Source organism: Mustela nigripes, chromosome 1 (genome assembly GCF_022355385.1).
Source record: "Mustela nigripes isolate SB6536 chromosome 1, MUSNIG.SB6536, whole genome shotgun sequence".
In the NCBI taxonomy this organism is placed as follows: domain Eukaryota; kingdom Metazoa; phylum Chordata; class Mammalia; order Carnivora; family Mustelidae; genus Mustela; species Mustela nigripes.
Window position 1 is genome coordinate 237042068 of NC_081557.1, and position 21063 is coordinate 237063130.

At 41.0% G+C, this 21063-nt stretch overlaps 1 protein-coding gene across 20 annotated transcripts in view; it reads left to right on the top strand.

Moving 5' to 3' along the window:
- The window catches only part of LIMCH1 (LIM and calponin homology domains 1), a 327804-nt gene that overhangs the window by 272284 nt on the left and 34457 nt on the right, over window positions 1-21063 (top strand). For all 20 annotated transcript variants that reach the window (XM_059383076.1, XM_059383225.1, XM_059383068.1 and 17 more), the window contains 3 exons: window positions 855-1012; window positions 1230-1638; window positions 4945-5163. In XM_059383076.1, coding sequence (XP_059239059.1) covers window positions 855-1012; window positions 1230-1638; window positions 4945-5163 — 786 coding nt within the window. The remainder of the gene's footprint in view (window positions 1-854; window positions 1013-1229; window positions 1639-4944; window positions 5164-21063) is intronic.

Here is a 21063-nt window from a genome sequence, read left to right on the forward strand (position 1 = left end):
AAAGTCTCACAGCTAGTGAGGGAGGGAGCCAGGATGAGAACCAGGGAAGAGCCAGCGCGGAGAAGAGCTGGGAGACGGGGATAACGGGAGGGAGCCTGGATTCTTCCCTGTGGTCCTCCCAGAGCTCTCTGAGGTTGCCCTTGCAGGTTTGAGGGCACCCTCAGTCAGAAAAGTTCAAGTCCATGAAATGTAGTAAGAATCGGGTCTACCGTTTATCGAGCTGGCACCTTGTAGGCACTTGTCATTTAACCCTCGCCATAGGCTGGGAAGAGGACCTGTCATTGTCATCCTCATTTTAGGGATCAGGAAACTGAGGTGTAGAGAGGCTGACAAACATGCTGAGATCCCAAAGCATGGGAACAGGTGGCACCGAGACCCTCTCCCACAGCTTTGATCCCACCCATCTGACTCCAGCGTCCCAGAAATCATTATTTCTGCCTTTTGTTCCTTCCCTGAGCGAATTGTGTCGGTCTGTGATTGATTCCTCCCATTCTCTTGTCAGCAAGTCCATTCACAATGTGCAGGTCATACACTGGAGGAAACGAAGCTTCTTACGGTGCCCTGTGAAGCAATACTTTAAAATTTAGCAGCTGATATGAGATGTGATGGCGTAGTTCCCATTATCATGTGTAAATGAGGGTGCTGGCCCGCTCTGGATACTGTGGTTCTATGGGAATGCTTCCTGCCTCTGGGGCATCCCTGTTCCCACCAAACTTACCCTGGATTGAGTAGGCCTGGCCTCACATCGTGGTGGGCCCATAGTCAGTGCCCACTCCACTCTGCAGAGTAGAAATGGAGTTGTGTGCAGGCCTGTGGAAGTACGTTCTGTTGACCCTTTGCCCCCTACCCCCTAGGACCTGGCTCGCTGGAAGAGCCGTAGAAGAAGTGCTTCTCAGGACTTAATCAAGAAAGAGGAAGAAAGAAAGAAAATGGAGAAGTTACTGGCTGGAGAGGACGGAACAAGTGAACGAAGGAAAAGCATCAAAACCTACAGAGAAATTGTTCAAGAAAAGTGAGTCCTTTCTGTCGTCATCATTGTTGTCCATGTGCAATGGTATCTAGATGTGCTTTTTCTAAAAATCGTTGGTTATCACAAAGGCTCTGATGCCAGCATCACAGACTCCCTGGGCTCCCCCTTCGGCTCAGCCTTGGCTGCTGCCAAGGTTGTCTTTGCAATTTTTGTGACGGTTGACTCTGTGCTTGCTTCCCCTCCCTCACCCATCCTTTAGAGAGCGGCGAGAGAGGGAGTTGCATGAAGCCTATAAGAACGCACGGTCCCAGGAAGAGGCAGAGGGGATCCTTCAACAATACATCGAGCGGTTCACCATCAGCGAGGCTGTTCTCGAACGCTTGGAGATGCCAAAAATTCTGGAAAGAAGCCATTCCACAGAGCCAAATTTAACCCCCTTCCTGAATGACCCTAGCCCCATGAAGTACCTGCGGCGACAGTCACTGCCCCCACCCAAGTTCACTGCCACTGTGGAGACCACCATCACTCGGACCAGCGTTCTGGACACCAGCACGCCAGCAGGCAGCGGGTCTCCAAGCAAAACTGTCACCCCCAAAGCTGTGCCTATGCTGACACCCAAGCCTTATTCCCAGCCCAAAAACTCGCAAGAGGTTCTGAAGACCTTTAAGGTAGGATGCATTCCTTAAGAGGAGAACCAAAAGTGAACTCTGGGTAATTAACGGAAAGAAGCATCTTGTCCCCAAGAAGATGCAATTCTGTTGATCAAACAGAAATGATATGTATTACCGTTGATGACTGTGAAGTTTATGTCTCAGGAGATTTGCTTTGCAAATAGTTAAAGGAGCGAGGTGTGTTTCCCAGTTCGATATAATGGCGTGTCTCTCTAGAGTAGTGGTCCCCAACACTAAATTCAGTAAAACCTTGGGGATCTCCAGCCCTGTGGAGGTAGAGTGAATTCCTCCAAACCAAATTGTCATTGCCTTTGGTTTAAGTAGAAGTATATGCAGCTACCTCTTCTTTTTAAAGAATTTGACATCATATCCAGAAAGATGCTACAATTGCAAAAGGAAAGAGACAATACAAGGAATACATAGGAGCGTGGGATGTATTTGATTCTCAGATGAGACAGGATTTTACGAATATTTTTAAAGGGGAAAGAAACTAGGTTGTTTTCTACCAATGACTATGTAATGTTCCAGAACCAAAGAACCTATGACCACCAAATGTCTTTCCACTGCCTCGATTTCTGGTGTTTTCCCTCATATCCCAAGGAAACACTCGTTCTTTGACTTAAGCTCTTCTGACTACAAAGAAAAATCAGTTCTCATTGTCTCTGCACACCGCATGGGTTCTTAATAGAAGACAGAGGTGGAATTCATCAGCAGGAGACAGGGGCACATGACTATAAAGAAAGATTACTTGGCTAAACTAGTTGAGCAATGTGATGTCATGTATCTTCCTATTGAATTTCAGAGGGAACCAAACTGTATATACACTTTCTGATTAAGTAACTCAGAATGGATCTTGAAAGTCTGTGCCTTGGGCTTCAATAGAACAAAAGAAGGGAATCCTGGATGTCTCATCTGTGTTGAGTTGAGATTTGTGTCCCTCGAAGGACTGGGTCTGTGTCTTTGTTGTCCACAGCTTTGTCCTGGGAGCCTGGCCTTGGTGCCCGGGGCATAGCTCTTATTGAATATATACATGTGTTTTCCTGAGGAAATGAGCTACTCATCGTGAAGGCTCACACACAGATAAGCATGTCCCCAGACATGCTCAGTATGCTGCCTAGTACGGCACCACCTCTCCTTCACCCAGGGCCCATGACCTTTCCAGAACCTTCTGTGATATTTCATGAAGGAAGGTTTGATGTTGAGGTGGCCCACAATGGGGGGTAAGAAATACATTTATTTAACTTGGTATCTGAGGCCTCTGATCAGATAATCCAGATGTCCACTTCCCCTCCTTTATATAAATAGTGCGAGGTGATCATTTAAACAGAAGAGTTATGACAGATGACTTGATGGCAAGATTTTGGTCCTGAGGAAACCCTGTCTCTCACCATTGTGGCAAAAATAATGTTTAAGTCCCCCGCAAGAGTATTCATGGAGAAGAACCGAGTAGAGATCTTAGAGCTGGGGTTCACTCTTGACCACTAATGAGCCCTTGAGTCATTACAGGCTTGGCTTATCAGCCCTAATCACAGCCCTGCGACTGAGCGGGTGAACCCCGTTATGGTCAAAGGTAGTATGTGGAAAGTTGTTACTAGATAATGCCAGGACAGAAGCTAAGAGGGGTGTGTGTGTGTGTGTGTGTTTTCTTGTGAGTAGGACAGTGGGGTGAGGGAGACATAGAATACAGACTTCGTTTCCCAGGACAGAATTAAGAGTAAAGAAAAATAAAATGAAATAGTATAGGGTAGTGTTTTTCTCCCTCTTTTTTAAAAAAAGATTTTATTTATTTATTAGAGAGAGAGTGAGAGAGCACGAGCAGTGGGGAGAGGGAGAAGCAGGCTCCTCGCTGAGCAAGGAGCCTAATGTGGGGCTCGATCCTAGGACCCTGGGATGGTGACCTGAGCTGAAGGTAGATACTTAACCAGCTGAGCCACCCAGGTGCCCCTAAGTCCATGTTTTTCAAAGTGAGATTTGCTACCTATTGCTGGGTTATGAAATCGGTTTAGTGGCTTGGTATCAGTAATTTTTAAAATAAAGTAAAATACGAGGGGTTAAAAAAAAGTCTGGTACATCACACATAATAAAAATAAATACTGTTTTACAAAAACTCCTATTCAGCTGTATTTACTTGGGTGTGCTTAGTTGTGGTTTAAGTTTCTTCTTATGGCTCACAGACAATAAATTACGCAAGCCACTGGCTTAAGGTAAATAAGCTGTAACTAATATCTGGCCTTCCATGATTCCTTTTGAAGGATTTTAGAAAGTCTCGTAAAAATAATAGCTAATATTTATATACATAAAACGTGCCAGATATTCTTCCAAACTCTGCACATATGTTAACCCATAAAAATCCCCTCAGTGGCACTAGCAGGGAAATGCAGTTATTATAAACTTGGTAGACGGGGACCCTGAACACAGAGGAGAAGACACTTGTTCAATATTATGTGGTTTTGAAATGGTAGAGCCAGGATTGAACCTGAGGCTGTCAGAGGGCAGAGCTTCCTCCCCTAACCTCTCTATCCATTACCTCAGGCTTAAAGACAGAAAGTTCTAGATGCCGTTCAATAAGCCAGACTAATTAACCACCCCCTCGGCTCCTCCTTTCTTGCCTTTACCACCTTCCCTAGACGTGGGAACAAAGCAAAAATATTTTAATGTGTATGGCCTTTTGTTCTTGAGAAAATTGGGATTGGAAAATGAACTGCAGATAGGGATTTACTGTGATTTAGCATAGCATCCGGCCAGGGGCCCTCATGTTAGCTTGCAAAAATGTACCCATTGCCCCCTTACCACAGGATAAGCTGTAGAAGATTCCTGACCTAGGTGGGTTCTACCTAATTTGTAGGCTAACCAGGAAAAAAAAAAAAAAAAAGCCTCAAAACTCTGGCATAGCATTCAGAATTTAAATGAAGTGCTACAATCCAGGTTTGTGGTGTGTATTTATGCTTAAGACTCCTTGGTTTCCTACACTTTATTTTTTAAAATTTTATTTAAAATCAATTAATTAACATAGAGTGCATTATGAGTGTCTGAGGGTATACTCTAAAGTAAGAGCACACCCCGAGTAAGGCAGTCACGAAATTTAATCCAAAATGAAGGGGCCTGAGAAGACAGATGACCTTTTAAAGAGGCCCATAGAGCCTTCATTTCTAGAACCGATGGAAGCATACGAGAGACCTTATTTTGTGCTGGACTATGATTAATAAACGGTAATGTTTTACTGTGACTCTAAATGTGTTCTTTCATTGTTATAGTCTTCCACTGGGAAATAGCATCTGTTTTTGTTCCTTGTGTTTCCTATAGGTAGATGGGAAAGTCAGCGTGAATGGAGAAACAGTTCATGGTGACAAGATGGAGAAGGAGAAAGAAGGTCCTGCGGTGGCCCCTGCCCCCTCGTTAACCAAATCCCAGATGTTTGAAGGTGTGGCCAGAGTGCATGGGTCCCTAGTGGAGCTCAAACAAGGCAACAGTAGCATTGAGATCAGCATAAAGAAGCCAAATTCTGTTGCCCAAGAACTAAGAGTAAGAACACACTTTTCTTTTCCTTTTGGGGCTAATCCCACTGCAAAAGAATCTATTTTTAAAAATAAGTAGGTCTTGATAACCACCATTGCTCTCTCTGTGGGTATAATATTTTGTTAAGGCTGCCTAACAAAGCTAACGGAGTAGCTTAAACGCCAGAAATTAATCGTTTCATAGTCGTGCTGGCCAGATGTCCAAATTCAAGGTATTGGCAGGGTTGGTTCCTTCTGTTGGCTGTGAGGAAGACTCTGTTCCACGTCTCTCTGCTACTTTTTGGTGGTTTGCTAGCACTTTCTGGTATTCCTTGGCTTGTAGAAGGCTTCCCCTGATCTGTGCCTTCTTCTTCACGTGGCATTCCATCTGCGTACTTGTCTGTGTCCAAGTCTCCCCTTTTTATAAGGACACCAGACATCCTGGGCCCAGTCCACTCCACTGTGGCCGCAGCTAACCCTAACCCATTATACCTGCAATGATACTATACCAAGGAAGGTCCCACTCTGAGGTACTAGGAGTTAGGACTTCAGCATATGAATTTGGGGGGCTGTAGGAGACGCAATTCAACCCCAGTTGGTGGGGTATAATAGAAGTTATATTATCACTTATGAATAAGAGAAACTTCTTTTTGTCTTCACATTCTTGGTATCTAGTGTTATAGAAAAATAAATAAATCTCTAAAATACTTTTCTCCACCCATTATTTGTTCCCCATCAGAACCTATTTATGCACTATGAGAATGACTGGTGCCCTAAGAACCTGGCTTTCCATCCTTGACAGTATGTATAAAAGGATATCTGTCTTATTAGCTTAAAAACAAACAAAAAGCCCCCCAAACACTAACAGCGATAAAAGGTGTGCTTAGCTTAGCCCCTTAAATTCAGAACAATTGGAAGCAACTATTGAATAGCCAAGCTGCAAAATGTCAGGCGATTCAACAATTACAGGAGAGAAAACTCAATTTTCTATTCTGTTTGCTGGTTTGGTATGTAAAACAGAGTCGGAAAGATGACCCTTTCTTAGGTCTCTCCCCCGAAGGGCTCACGCTGGTATGGCGGCTCAGACCCAAACTTTCACGGCCACAGACACAGCCCAGCTTTTAGGGTGCACACTGGATTCCGCACAACCTTGTTCGTCCTCACCAGACGCTGATTTCTGCAGTTTTCATTGATAGCGTTTGGGTTGGAATTACAAAGGATGGGGGACACTGTCATGATTTTACCCCCAGAGCCTAGGAAGGTTTGACCCCCAAGGGAACTTGTCTTCTGTTTCCAAGGCTGAGTTAGAAGACCCAACTAGCTAAACTCACCAGTGGACTGGGTCTCATTTTGCTTATCCCTGGAGACACCTTCTTGTCTCTTATCTTTTTTTCTAATTGTAGCACACTTGACATATCCTATCCTTTTAATTTCAGGTGTACATCATAGTGATTCAAGATCTTTACACATTACGATCGATGCCCACAATAAGCCCGGTTACCATCCACCCCCATCCAAAGTTTTTACAATATCCTTGACTGTATTTCCTATCTGAACATTATATCCCCATGACTTACTTATTTTATTCCTGGGAGCTTGTCTCTCTTTATCCCCTGAAATTATTTTTTCTGCCCCCCAAGCCCCACCCCACTCTGGTTTCAGACAGTTTGCTTCCATTATCTAGGAGTCTGTTTTGTTTTTCACTTGTTTTGTTTTTTGGAATCCGCATACAGTATTTCTCTCTCTCTGCCTGACCTATTTCACTTAGCATTACACCCTCTACGTCCATCTATGTTGTCTCAAATGGCAAGATCTCCTTTTTCAAAGCTAAGTAATATTCTATTTTACCTATATACCACATCTTATTTTTCCATTCGTCTATCAATGGACACTTAGCTATCCATTGTCTCGTATCTTGGCTTTTATAAATAATACTGCAATAAGCATAGGGGTGCATATATCTCTTTGAATTGGTGTCTCATTTACTTTGGATAAATATCCAGAAGTGGAATTGTTTGATCATAAGGTAGTTCTATTTTTAATTTTTTGAGGGCCCTTTATCCTGTTTTCCACAGTGGCTGCACCATTTGCATTTTCATCAACTCTGCACAAAGATTCCCTTTTCTCTACATCCTTGCCAATTCTTATGTTCTGTCTTTTCGATAGTAGCCAATCTGACAGGAGTGAACTGATAGCTCGTTGTGATTTTGATTTGCATTTCCCTGATGATGACTGATGTTGAACATCTTTTCATGTGCCTGTTGGCCATATGTATGTCTTCTTGGGGAAAGTATCTATTCAAGTCCTCTCACCATTTTTAAATTAGTTTTTTTTATATTGTTGTATAAATTATTTGTATATTTCAGATATTAACTCCATATCAGATGTATGACTTACAAGTATCTTCTCCCACTCAGTAGGTTGCCTTTTCATTTGCTGATGGTTTCCTTTGTTGCACAAAAGCTTTTCAGTTTGATGTAATCCTGGTTTTGTTCTGTTTTTTTTCAATTGTAGCTTTTGTTACCCTGAGGAGACTTGTCCAAACAAATACTGCTAAAACAAATGTCAAGGAACTTACTGCCTATAATTTCTTCTAAATATTTTATGGTTTTTGGTATGACGTTTAAGCCCCTAATCTATTTTGAATTAATTTTTATATGTGGTGTAAGATAATGGTCCAGTTTCATTCTGAGATTTTTCTTTTGAGGAAGAATGAAATGTGTTTTCTCAGAGGAGCTAAGAGGATGTAATTCTTCCCCACGGTGCTCAAGTCCTATGGAGTTGCAAAGGGGAATAAACCAAAACAATTTCCTCACATGGTAACACATTTACTGGTCTCCAGGAGCAAAGTTTTGTGATCCAGGCAAATGCTGAGTCTCTCAACATGGGATTTAATTTCACTTTTCATTTGCATAAATGTTATCATCTCTGAAGAATTTTTACTAATTATCATAAGATGAAATATTGAGTTTTGCGACTAGCATGGGAACTTTACTGGTAGAGTCCATATATGCTCTTAATTTTAAATTAGAAGTTTCTGTAATTAATTAGATATTATAGTGGTAGAATTGCTTTTCTGGGACAATTAGTAATTCTGTTCTTATTTGTCTTTTGCCAGACTTAGTGTTAAGCATTTCTGAAGTTCCCTGATCAGTACCATTCCATGACTCAGTTTGACTACTAGGGTCACAGGCCCTTTGCATGTACTGTGAAGCTCAGCTCTTTCTCATTATACTTTGCAAAAGCAACAGTGTCAGTGTCATGCTTGGTCCATGACACTTGCCACATAATAGAGGTACACAGGGCTTACTTAGGCCCAGCAGATAAATTATAAGAACAAACCCTGAGGGGTGTACAGTCAGGCACACGCCTACATTTTATCTCTTACCAGTTCTGCCCTCTGGCCATTTTGTTGTTTGAGTTTGGGGGAAACCCTGCCCTTCAATGAATGGATTTTATTCCTGATTGAAGTTAAAGGAATAAATGACGAGACTAGATGGTATAATGCCTAAACCTCCTAAACCAACTATTTAATTTCTCTTGTTCTAAGTTTTTAACCCTTTGGGGAAAAAAAAAGCTTTACTGGTGGCATTAAGCAGAAGACTCCGAAGAAAAGGGGGTTGATTTGTTTTTAGAGCAGTATAGCCTCCCTTTAAAAATATACTCATTCTTGATAATGAGTCATATTCTTATTTTTACAGTTAGCAAATTAAAAAATAGCCCGTTTTCTGTTTAATGACAGGTATTTTCCACTTTAATAGTAGTTAACCTCCCTAAAGGCCAAGAGAAGATGGATTGAAACATTTCACATTGATTGTATATCCCCAAAAGTGTCTTGTTTGAAGAGAAGCAAAATTAGATAGTTTGAAAGAAATCATCTTACTTCAGTAATGTATACAGTATAACAAGAAAAGCCCCAAACAAAAGGTGGCCCAGTGGATTTTCTTCCCCTGAAACAGCCTGATCCTGGACAGACTCAAGATGTAGGTCCAAACTCTTGGAAAAGCCTGGGAGCCTCTTCCTTTATAGATCTCTTACTTGAAAAAAAACTGCCTAGAGTTGGGGCTACCTGGGTTGCATAGTCGGTTAAGCATCTGATTCTTGGTTTCAGCACAGATCATGATCTCAGGGTCGTGAGATGGAGCCCGGCGTCGGGCTCTGTGCTCAATGTGGAGTCTGCTTCAGATTCTTTCTCCTTCTCCCTCTGCCCTGCCCAAATGTGCTCTCTCTCCCTCCTTCTCTCTCTCTTTCAAAGAAACAAATCTTTTTTTTTAAAGATTTTATTTATTTATTTGACAGAGATCACAAGTAGGCAGAGAGAGAGGTAGAGAGAGAGGGGGGAAAGCAGGCTCCCCACTGAGCAGAAAACCTGATGCGGGACTCGATCTCAGGACCTTGGAATCATGACCTGAGCCAAAGGCAGGGGCTTTAACCCACTGAGCCACCCAGGTGCCCCAAAGAAACAAATCTTTTTAAAGAAAGGAAAAGGAAAGAAAGAAAAACCACCCTGTTTGGAGTCATTTCTAGTTCAGAAGCCATGGTGGTTCTGAATAGGAAGTATCCTTTATTTCCCCGACTCTATACTCCAGGCCCTTGACTCAACTATGGCAGGGGCTAGAACAGTATTTTCTGGATAAATCACTACCTGTATGCATCTGTTAGACTGTAAGCCAAGAGGTCAGCTCTCCTACGCAGAATGTAGGCTCATTATTAAAACAGTCTTCATACTCACAACTTACAACACCAAAAGTTTTCCGTTCCCAATGTGTTATTCCAAGAGTCATTTGAGAAGCATGTCTTCTCCCAATAAACCGATGCCTCACTTCATGTCCTTGCCTGTATTCCAAGAAAAGCATTTCTTGACTATGTTACAGCTGTTGTATTCCCGTTGTAGTGGTGGAATTCGATGGTCATGGCAAAATAGGGGGACCACCTAAAACAGAGGGGCTGCCCCTCAGAGCCTCCCCCCTGCCGGGCCGGAGACCAGCTTGGACTCGATGCGCTATTTTCTCATGCATGTGCCCCATTCTGCGGGGCCGTCAAAGGAATAGTGTTCTCTTTAAATGGCGTCTTTCTTCCAAAAACTGCATTCCCAACAGATACACTCTTTACAGAGGAGTAACCTCCCCCACCACCAAAATGTCACAGCTGTCCAGGGCGAGCTGGAACTGCTCAAAGGGCATGGCAGCCGTAGGCAGGAGTGTCCATTCAGACCATGAAGCAGGGCGGCAGGGGAGGGTGACCACAAGACTCCCGTTGTGGGGGACAGGCTGAGGTTGGACTCTCAGCCTCTGGGGCCAGCACGGCCACTTTTGTGCGATATTATGTCCTCTCTCTGGTTTCTTTCTCCCTCACCTTTCTCATTTAAAACTCTCGGGACCGTTGCTCTCTCGCTTAAGAAATGGAGCCTCAATGAAGTTAAGCGTGTTATTATTATTATTTTTTAATACTCTGGCTGTATCTATTGATACCAGCAAACTCCACATCATCCTCAGCTGAATCACCTGTCAGGTAATGACACAGTGACTACAGTTACTTTGCCAGTAGTTGGTTGCCTGGTCACCGATAAGCCTGAATTAAGGACTATTCTCTGCCCCATTTTTGAAGCAGGGAAGAAAAAAAAAAATCTCATAAACTTGCTGGGAGGGCAGTTTTTATAAAGCAGCCAGAAAAGTATATAAAGTAAAGTTTAATTAAGTGCTAGATAATATGGTCAGAAGACTAGCGGGTTGGAAGCTTTGCAGAGAAAGGTAAGATCCTTATGGTTGGGGTTAGTGGGAAAGGTTTGTGTGGGACATGGTTTGGAAACTTGACCTTGGGTGTGGGATTTGCATTGGAATGGAGCAGGTTATTCCACACGTTGGGAACGACAGAAGCAAAGGCTTGGACAGTGGTGAAGAAGCCACAAGAAGATTCCAGGAGTGGTCACAGGGCTACAGTGTGATGCGGTTGACTAGGATGTTACATATTCTAAGCAAAGGGGTCCGGTCTCCCAAGACCTGACCTGGTTACCCCTGAGATATTTCCCCGCAGAAACCTTTTTGTTTTATTTTGTGTTTTAAAATATTGGCTTCTGTAAGAAAACCATGTCCTAGCACAAATACAGACTCCTGGAATCCAGGATTGGAAAATAAGTTGGAAGGTCTTCTTAGCTGATGAGGGCTTTATCCTGCTCAGAGAGATGTTTCTGTCGCCCTCAAAGCTAGTCCAGAGTTTTCTTCATAGGACTTCATAGGAGCTGAATTTGCATTTGACTCTCTTCCTTCCTCTGTGGTACCAAAAATGGCCCTTTCCTAAAATACCTAGAGTACTTCATGTAGTAGGTCAAAGATCTAAGCCCTACCTGAGCCTCAGTTTATATTAAAGACAAAGATAATAGTAGTATATGCCTCTGAAGGTTAGTGTGAGAATCCCTGTCTAGAGTAAGCACTTGGCATGACGTCAGACTCACAGACAGGGGTCCCCTTAAGTTATTTTTAATAGGGTTGTACAACCAATGGGAGAAAGTGACGGTACCGTTTCCAGAAGCCCCGAAAAGGGGTAGGTATAAAGTTTCTTGGGTTTAAAGCAAGATCGTCAAAAATCGCCATCTTGCACAGGGTGTGAATTTCAAACAAATGGGGTGAATTTCTTGTCATTGTCCAGCTTGGCTTGTTCGTTGTTCCAGTTGTAATTCACTAAGAAGCACAGGGCTGTGAATAGCTTTTTCCAGGAGGCTGACTGCCTTGTAGATGCTCCGTGTGGTACTTCCTCAGGTCTTTCTGTTCCTCCTGTTGTTCCCTCTTTCCCAAGTCTGTTCCCTCTGCCACCTAGACCCTGCCGATCACTCCTCCTCCCCAGCTCATCCCGATGTTGTCATGGGTTGTGGGGGGTGGGGGGAGTCCTGCTGGCCAGCTCCTTCCTCCCAAATCTATAGCAATCCTCCCTCCCTGACCAAGGGCCAAACGTTGCCGGCAGGTTTCTAAACGATTTTGTCTGTCTTCTCAAGCTAAGTAATAAGGTAGGTCTATTTTTTTTCAACCTTGATAATATCAGCCCTTGGCCTTCCTCTTGGAAATTTCAGTGCCTTACTAATCTTGTCCAATCCAAGAAAACAGACAATCCGATCTTTCTTGAAGCAGTGAGAGCTGGAGGAAGGCATTTGAGTAGGTGCTGTTTTCCTTACGACTGAGACCCACTGCAAAATTCCTTTCCAATGTCAAATGTCAACAAGCATTTCTTGACAAACTGTTTTTCTCCATCTAGAAGTAATGGGAGGAGTGTTAAATTAAAAGTCATTGAAGGTATTTAGGGAAAGAAGCATTTGCAGATGATACATCAGAGACAATTAAAAAAAAAAGAATCTATCCCATTTACCTGGACCAGAGCCTCACACTGTGGGTTCGAAAAGTTTAGGCAAAAAGGAAAAGGCTAAGGGGTGGAGACTCTGATCCCCCATGCAGATCCTCTTTTACCCAGTGAAAGTAGATACTCAGAGGTATAAAAGTGAAAGGGGAAACACATGCATGGCATATGTGACCCCTGGGTCACTGGTGCCAAGACATAAATAGACTGATTTTCCAGGCTTCTGTCCAGAGAAGTTATTCGAGACCGAAGCCAGGAAATCACTCAGTCACAGGATGGAAGCTGAGGAAAGGTCGTTGGGTATCACATCTTCCGACCCACAGAGGTTAAATGATCAGCCCAACTTCTGGTCGTTCCTCTGTCCTGGGAACAGGACAACCCAAGCTCTGGGTCTTGGGACCGTTCCTGCTCTCCTGCTCTGTCTTTCCAGTTGCTTCTCCAGTGTTGCTCTGGGGCCAACCCACAAGTGAGATCCTTGTTAGAATGAACAGCCAGATGCTAGGTAGATTTTGTGGCAAGACCACATTCCTCTCGGGCCAAGAAACTGCTACCTCCCCCCCCCACTCCCACCGCCCCCCTCCCCAGCCCCTGACCTCAGGGCTAAGTCTGACAGCAGAACGAGTTTGGATCATGTTCTCGGTCAAGGAGAAGCCGGCTCCTGATTGGGCCCCTGTAACCTGTCTGTGCTCTCATTTCTACTCAGGCCAGGGATCTGATCTTACTTCCTTGCTGTTGTCATTCTTGAGATAGTGTTACCCGTCGGAGTAGGGAAGGCTTCTCCCTGTTTAGCTGAAACCAAAGGAAAGTATGGGTCGGAAAGTGCCTTTTCCAGCAAGGCGGGTTTGTTTCAGGCAAATTTTGGAGTCCATCAGGTTAAAACTGCCAATTTTGAGCTCATTTCCTTTGAAATAGTGATGTGAGTACAAAAATAACAAACCTTCAAGATGCGAGAGCCAGACACGAGCTAATTAAACTGTCTTTGGGGATTTCCCTTGATTACATACACAGCTGACTCTTGAACAACACAGTTTGAAGCACATGTGTCCACTTACATGTGGATTTTTTTCAATATATACAGTACTGTATGTATTTTCCTTATGATTTTCTTAGTAACATTTTCTTTTCTCTAGTTCTCTTACTTTATTTTAAGAATTTGTGTGGAATACATGTAACACACAAAATATGTGTTAACCAACTGTTCATGTTATTGGTAAAGTTTCTGCTCATCAGTAGACTATTAGTAGTTAAGTTTTGAGGAGTCAAAAGTTACACTTGAATTTTTGACTGTGCAGAGGGGTCAGTGCCCCTAACTATGCCTTTGTTCAAGAGTCAGCTATAGTCTATACATATGCCAGAAGATTAAAGAAAATAGGGGCTCTTGGGTGGCTCAGCTGTTAAGCATCTGCCTTCGGCTCAGGTCATGATCCCAGGGTCCTGGGATCGAGCCCCGCATTGGGTTCCCTGCTTAACAGGGAGCCTGCTTCTCCCTCTCCAACTTTCCCTGTTTATGTTCCCTCTCTGGCTGTTTCTCTCTGTCAAACAATAAAATCTTTTTTAAAAAAGGAGATATAAACTACATACTGCTCCAGCCACTCAGAAATTAATACTAAGATTTTTTTTTAATGTGTATCCTTCTCCTCTTTTTTCTCAGGGCATAGAAAATGTTTTTTAAATGGGCTCATGTTATTCAAATTGGGTCATAGCTTGCTTTTTCTCTTAATTTACCCTGAATATTTTGCTAGCTAATAGCCTGATTTGGATGACTAGTATGAATTCAAAGTAAGCTTGAGAGTATGAGTTCCATAAAAAATGCATAGACCATTTGCTTACCTAGCATAGATTACATATCTGCCCTGTACCAGTGCTGCATACATCTCGGACCCCCAGACCCTGGGCTGGGTGGAAAGCCCCAAGATGGGGGTGGTGGCCGGGGGCAGTCTGGTCTCAAGCTGCCCTTGGAAGTGGAGACAGCTAGATTGCCTCCTGTTCAGAGAGTCCCTGAGAGTTCTCTTTTGCAGAACAAATGGATGGCGAGTAGAATCAATGACAAAGAAGGGGAGAGGAAAAGACAGTTTGAATCATTTCAGCAAAAACCTGGGGATTCCCAGATTCTTATACTGCATCTTAGCAATCAAAACCTTTACATACCAGGGGACGATGTAGAGGTGGGCGTGAGTCCGAACCCGGATGACGGAGGGCTGGGTCTGGCTCCCACCTTCCCTGCCTGCTAGCAGGGACACTGCATAAACCACAGAGCCTCCTGAGCTTCAGTCTCCTCACCTGTACAGAGAGAATCATCTGGATTATATACCTTAGCAGCTCACTGCGAGCATCAAGTGAGATTATCTGTGTCAGGGGTCCCAACAACGCTGACTCATGGTAATTGCACTAAGCACCAAGGTGGCTACGGTCACTACCCTTCAAAGCATCATTTTAAGGGAAGATAAATAGGGTCATCGGGAAGCTCAGTGTTTGAGTGGTAAGCCATACAGAAATGCATTCAGAAATCAGAGAATTCTTGGAAATGGAAATGCTCCATTAGTCATGCATAAGTAAAATCTTACTGGAATGTGATGAGCTCGTAAAATAAACCTTAACGAGTAGTGCCGGAGGATTTTGTCTCCTTTGCATTATAAATTACATCTAAAGGACTTCATGAATTATTCCCTTCATTCCAAGTGGCACACTTTCCCCATTTGAATGTATCTAAATCAGTATGTATCTTATAGTCAACAGTGTATCATATTTAACAGATAGTGTTTTCTTTCTTCGTAGTACCTAAAATAATACAACTTCGAATTCATGGCATCTGAGATCTATAAACTGTACCCATTTCTTTGTTCAGTTTTGAAGTGGGGAGGTTTTGGCCTGGTGTCTGTAGTTTTTTAATTTTGTTTCTAGTAATTGGAAACCCTACGGTTCTCAAAAGCATTGTTCGTCAGTATTTAAATCCGTGAATTTGTTTTCCAACTTCAGATAGTTTTCTATAATCTAATCAGTTTGGGGAACAACCTAAGAGATCAGTGTTTCTGATAGGATTTTATATATGGACATGATAAAACAAAAATACTACCACATATTAATATTTCTCTGTGTGTGATGGGGGAGTATGTTAAATTATAAAATCTGACTTATTCTTTTGTAATGCTAGGCTGGTTGGTCTTCCAATGCTGCTGTTATGTCAGTCATTCATGTGACAATGCGAACACACACACAACAGGTACATATAACATATATAATAAAAGAGACTTTGGTCTTTTTAACTATTTCCATGCATAGAAGTCTCTTTAAAGGGATTCAACTCAGGCTTGTTAATATATTTAAAGTTACAAAATCTGTCAAGTAATATAAATATGTTGCTTGTTTCCTGCCTAGGGTTTTAAAAATATCTTTTAATTTAATATTCTATTCTTCCAGAGTTGATACATGGTATAGAAAATGTGCATCTAATTATGAGGAGTTTGAAATCACCCCATCCTCCAAAAGAAAAAGCACAATTTTTGCCACTAGATGCTATTGTAGATCTTTTAGAAGCTTGGAAGGCTTGTTGCCCAAACTTTCTTTGTGCTTTTTTTTAAGCTTGGAAAATTTGCAAACATTTTTTTTTTTTTAACAGCTATTCCCTCCCCCCCCCCCCCCAGTTTTGTTATTGTGGTAAAATACATATAACATAAAATTTAGTATCTTAAGCATTTGTACACTTGAGTGGTATTAAGCACATTCATAATGTGTAACCATCACCCCCATCCATCTCCAGAACTCTTTTCATCTTGCAAAACCAAAACTCTACCCATTAAACAATAACTCCCCACAGTCCCCTCCCCCCAGACCCTAACAACAGCCATTCTCCTTTTTTTTTCCTTTCACCTTTCCCTCCAATACCCCACCCTGTGGTAACTGCCACTCTACTCTCTATTACTACAAGCTCGGCTTTTTTAATTTTAATTTTTTAGATTCCACATATAACTGACATCATGCAATATTTGTCTGTGTCCAGCTTATTTCACTTAGTCTAATGTTCTCCAGATTCATCCATGTTGCAAATGGCAGGATTTCCTTCTTTCTTATGACTCAGTAATATTCCATGCTGTCTGTGTCTGTGTGTGTGTGTTTAAATAGATAAGAGATAGGTATTTATTTGTATATAGATAAAATTATACATACACCAATGATATATTTGTATATAATACTAATATTTATATATCATCACATTTACTTATGTATTTCATTATGCATATAATGTAATATTGATAAATCACATTTTCTTAATTCATTCATCCATCACCTTTTAGGTTGTTTCCATATCTTGGCTATTGTGAATAATGTTTTAATGAACATGGGAGTACAGATAGCTCTTTGCGATAATGATTACATTTTCTCCGGATATATACCCAGAAGTGAAATTGCTAGATCATATGATAGTTCTATTTATAATTTTTTTTAAATTTTTAATTCTTTGAGGATCCTCCACACCATTTTCCACAATGGCTATACCAACTTACATTCCCACAATCAATATACAAGAATTCAGTTGTCTCCACATCCTTGACAACACTTGTTACCTTTGACTTTTTAGTTATAGCCATCCCTAACAGATGTGAGGTGATACCTCACTGTGGTTTTGATTTCCCTGATAATTAGTGATGTTGGGCATCTTTTCAAATACCTGTTTAATTATTTTTAATTGGCTTATTTGTCTTTTTTTTTTTTTTTTTTTTTGGCTGTGGGAATAGGAGTGTCTTAAATATTTTGGTTAGTAATTCCTCATTGGATGTATGATTTGTAAATATTTTTCTCACTCTATAGATTACCCTTTCATTCTGTTAACTGTTTTCTCTGCTGTGAAAAAGCTTTTTAGCTTGTTTGCTTTTGCTTTTGTTGCCTGTGCTTTTAGTATCATATATAAAAAATCATCGCCAAGGCCAAGGCCAAAGAGCTTTTCCTCTGCCTTCTTCTAGGAGTTTTGCAGTTTTAAGTCTTTATCCCACGTAGACATTAATTTTTGTATATGGTGTAAGATAAGAATTAAATTTCATTCTTTCATATGTAGAGACCCAGTTTTCCCAACACCATTTATGAAAGAAATCCTTTACCCATTTTGTGTCCTTGGTTCTCTTGTCAAAAATTAGTTGATCGTGAAAGTGTGGGTTGATTTCTGGGCTCTCTATTCTATTCCATTGATCTGTGTGCCTGTTTTTATGACAATAGCATACTGTTTTGAATAATGCCGTTGGAATTTTGATAGGGGTTAATTACATTGAATCTGTAGATTGCTTTGGGTAGTATGGACATTTTCACAGTATTAATTCTTCCAATCCATGAACACAAGCTATCTTTCTATTTCCTTGCACCTTCTTCAATTCCTTCATCAATGTTTTCATTTTTAGTATACGGATATCTCACCTTGGTTAAATTTATTTCTACAATGCTATTGTAAATGGGATCATTTTCTTCTTTTTTGTATAGTTTGTATTGATTTCATATCCTGAAACTTTGCTGAATTCATTTATTAGTTTTAACAGGTTTTTTTTTAAGATTTTATTTATTTATTTGACAGAGAGAGATCACAAGTAGGCAGAGAGGCAGGCAGAGAGAGAGAGAGGGAAGCAGGCTCCCTGCTGAGCAGAGAGCCCTATGCGGGACTCGATCCCAGGGACCTGAGATCATGACCTGAGCCAAAGGCAGCAGCTTAACCCACTGAGCCACCCAGGCGCCCCAAGTTTTAAGAGTTTTTTGGTGGAATCTTTAGCACTTTCTGTATATAGGAGCATGTCCTCTGCAAACAAGTAATTTTGCTTCACCCTTTCCTATTTGGATGCCTTTTATTTCTTTTTCTTGCCTAATTGCTCTGGCTAGGACTTCCAGTTCTATGTTAAATAAAGGTGGAGAGAGTGGGCACCCTAGGTTGTTCCTGATTCTAGAGGAAAGTCTTTGAGCTTTCCACCAGTAAGTACAATGTTAGTTATGAGCATGTCAGATATGGCCTTTATTATGTTTAGGTGCATTCTTCTATCCTTAATTGTTAAGAGCTTTTATCATGAAAAGAGGTTGAATTTTGTCAGATGCTTTTTCTGCATCTATTGAGATGAGCACATGATTTTTATCCTTCATTTTATTAATATGGTGTATCACATTTTTTTGCATATGTTGAACCATTCTTGCATTTTTTCATTTTTTTAACATATTAATTTTATTTTTTTCAGTGTTTCAAGATTCATTGTTTATGCAACACACCCAGTGTTCCATGCAATATGTGCCCTCCTTAATACCCACCACCAGACTCACCCATCCCCCAACCCCCTTCCCCTCCAAAACCCTCAGCTTGTTTCTCAGAGTTTACAGTCTCTAGTGCTTCATCTCCCCCTCCAATTTCCTCCAATTCACTTTTCCTTTCCTTCTCCTAATGTCCTCTGTGCTATTCCTTATGCTCCACAAGTATAAAATTTCTTTGTTTTTACAGAATTTGGTAACAGTTTCCACCAATGCATTCACTAGAAAGAGTTTTCATTTTGTTTCATTGAAACACAAATTTTGATTTATGAGTAAAATACATGAACTTTTAAGACACCAATAAATTCATAGCTTTTTGAGAACCTGTGGGGATATTTTATAACATTTAATAATGCCTTTGCTGAAACTAATTTTAATATTTATCTTAAAACCATTTAAGATGTACTGAGTATTTCATACATATTTTAAAAATTCAACTTTAGCCCTTTATAATTAAGACACTATTACCAAGAAAACATAGTAGTCATTAATTTGTTCTCTTTGGTTGTTGAAGTATATTCTAGTCAGTATTTTATCATTCTTCCCACTGCTTTTATGAAGCAACTACTATAATATTAGTTGGAGAATCTTAGAATTACTCTGGAATCAATTGGCTCCCAACTAAAGATAATGTAAAATTACATTGATTTTGTTTTCTGAATCAGAAAGCAATGCATTATCGGTGAACATTTGGAATACAGAAATATATTTATAAAGAAGTAGTCCTCCAAAATTAAGCACATTAAAAACAATCACTCTAACATGTTAGTATATTTCCTGTATTTTACAAACATTTTTATATATGTATTAGCAGGTATATTTGTGTATAAACACAGCATATATAAAGTCTTGCATATGTAGGCATCAACCTGGATATACAGTTTACATTTTTTTACTTAACACTAGATAGTAAGTATTTTCACATATAACTTATTGTTTAATACCATGATGCAATTAATGACTGCGTAATATTTCCTTCTATGGATACACCATAATTCATTCAACCATTCTCCAATTGTTGGACATTCAGGTTGTTCCAAATTTTTTTAATGTTATAAATTTAATGAAGCATAAAACATATAAATGGAAGTACTTCTGAAAGAGAGGAACACAGGCATAAAAGTGATGAACTGAGGTATTACTGAAAGAGATGACTATGATGGTGATGTGCCAAGTGGATTAAATAGCAAGATCCAAGTCAGAGAGACCCCTAGTGGAAGGACATGGAAGTCAAGGATCAACTCGGGCCCTAGCTTATAGAAACAGAAAGGAAGAGATGGATATGAAAACTGCAGGGACGACTGGGTGGCTCAGTCATTAAGTGTCTGCCTGGGCTCAGGTTATGATCCCAGCATCCTGGGATCGAGTCCCACATCAGGCTCCCTGCTCGGTGGGAAGCCTGCTTCTCCCTCTCTCTCTGCCTGCTTGTGTTCCCTCTCACTGTGTCTCTCTTTGTCAAATAAAAAAAATAAAATAAAATAAAATAAAAACTATTATGCTAGGACCAGGACTTGGCAAATCATGAGCACTCATAAGATATGAGTCAGGAAACTCTTCAGTTTAATTTGTGCACTGGGGAGAATTAACTTCATAAATAGAAATTGCGAGATTTGGAGGAGGGGCTTATTTGAAGGTAACTTAGCATGTTTACCATGACACCAATGTGCCAGACTGAAGCTTCGATGGACGCTTGGGCTGGAGATGAAAGTACAATTCATAAATGGGTAGAGAATGTAATGATGAATGCGTGAGAATAATTGATACATTTGAGGGTCATTCAAATGTGATGGAAAATAGTTGAAATTTAGTAGAGAGAGAGAAAGAATGAGAAATCAGGCAGTAGCGTTCTTGAGAGCCCAGAGAGAAAGCAAACATCAAGAATAAAATCCACAGTGCCAGGAGTCAGAGACATCGGTGCTGAAGACAAGCTACTGAAAGGTTAATTGTAACCTTGATTTTTTTTTTTTTAAACTGGTGATATGACCCTAAGCCAACTCCAAAGGCATTTGGGGGCAAGTAGGTGGTCTCTATGATTTTGAAAATTCAGTGGTGATGGGAGAGGAAGAGTGGGATGTGTGTCTGAGGCGGTCAGAGGAGGTTGGGAGGCAGTGGGTTCATGTGACCTCACGTGACTCCTCTTCTCCTTCACAGACTAGCTCCTTCCAGCCAATCCAGCTTTTCACGGGAAGGCTACCTAGGAAATGGAAAAAGTATGAATTCATATAGGCACTTTACCTCATTGGCCTAAAAATTACTATTCAAAAAGAAAGAAAGAAAGAAAGAAAGAAAGAAAGAAAGAAAGAAAGAAAGAAAG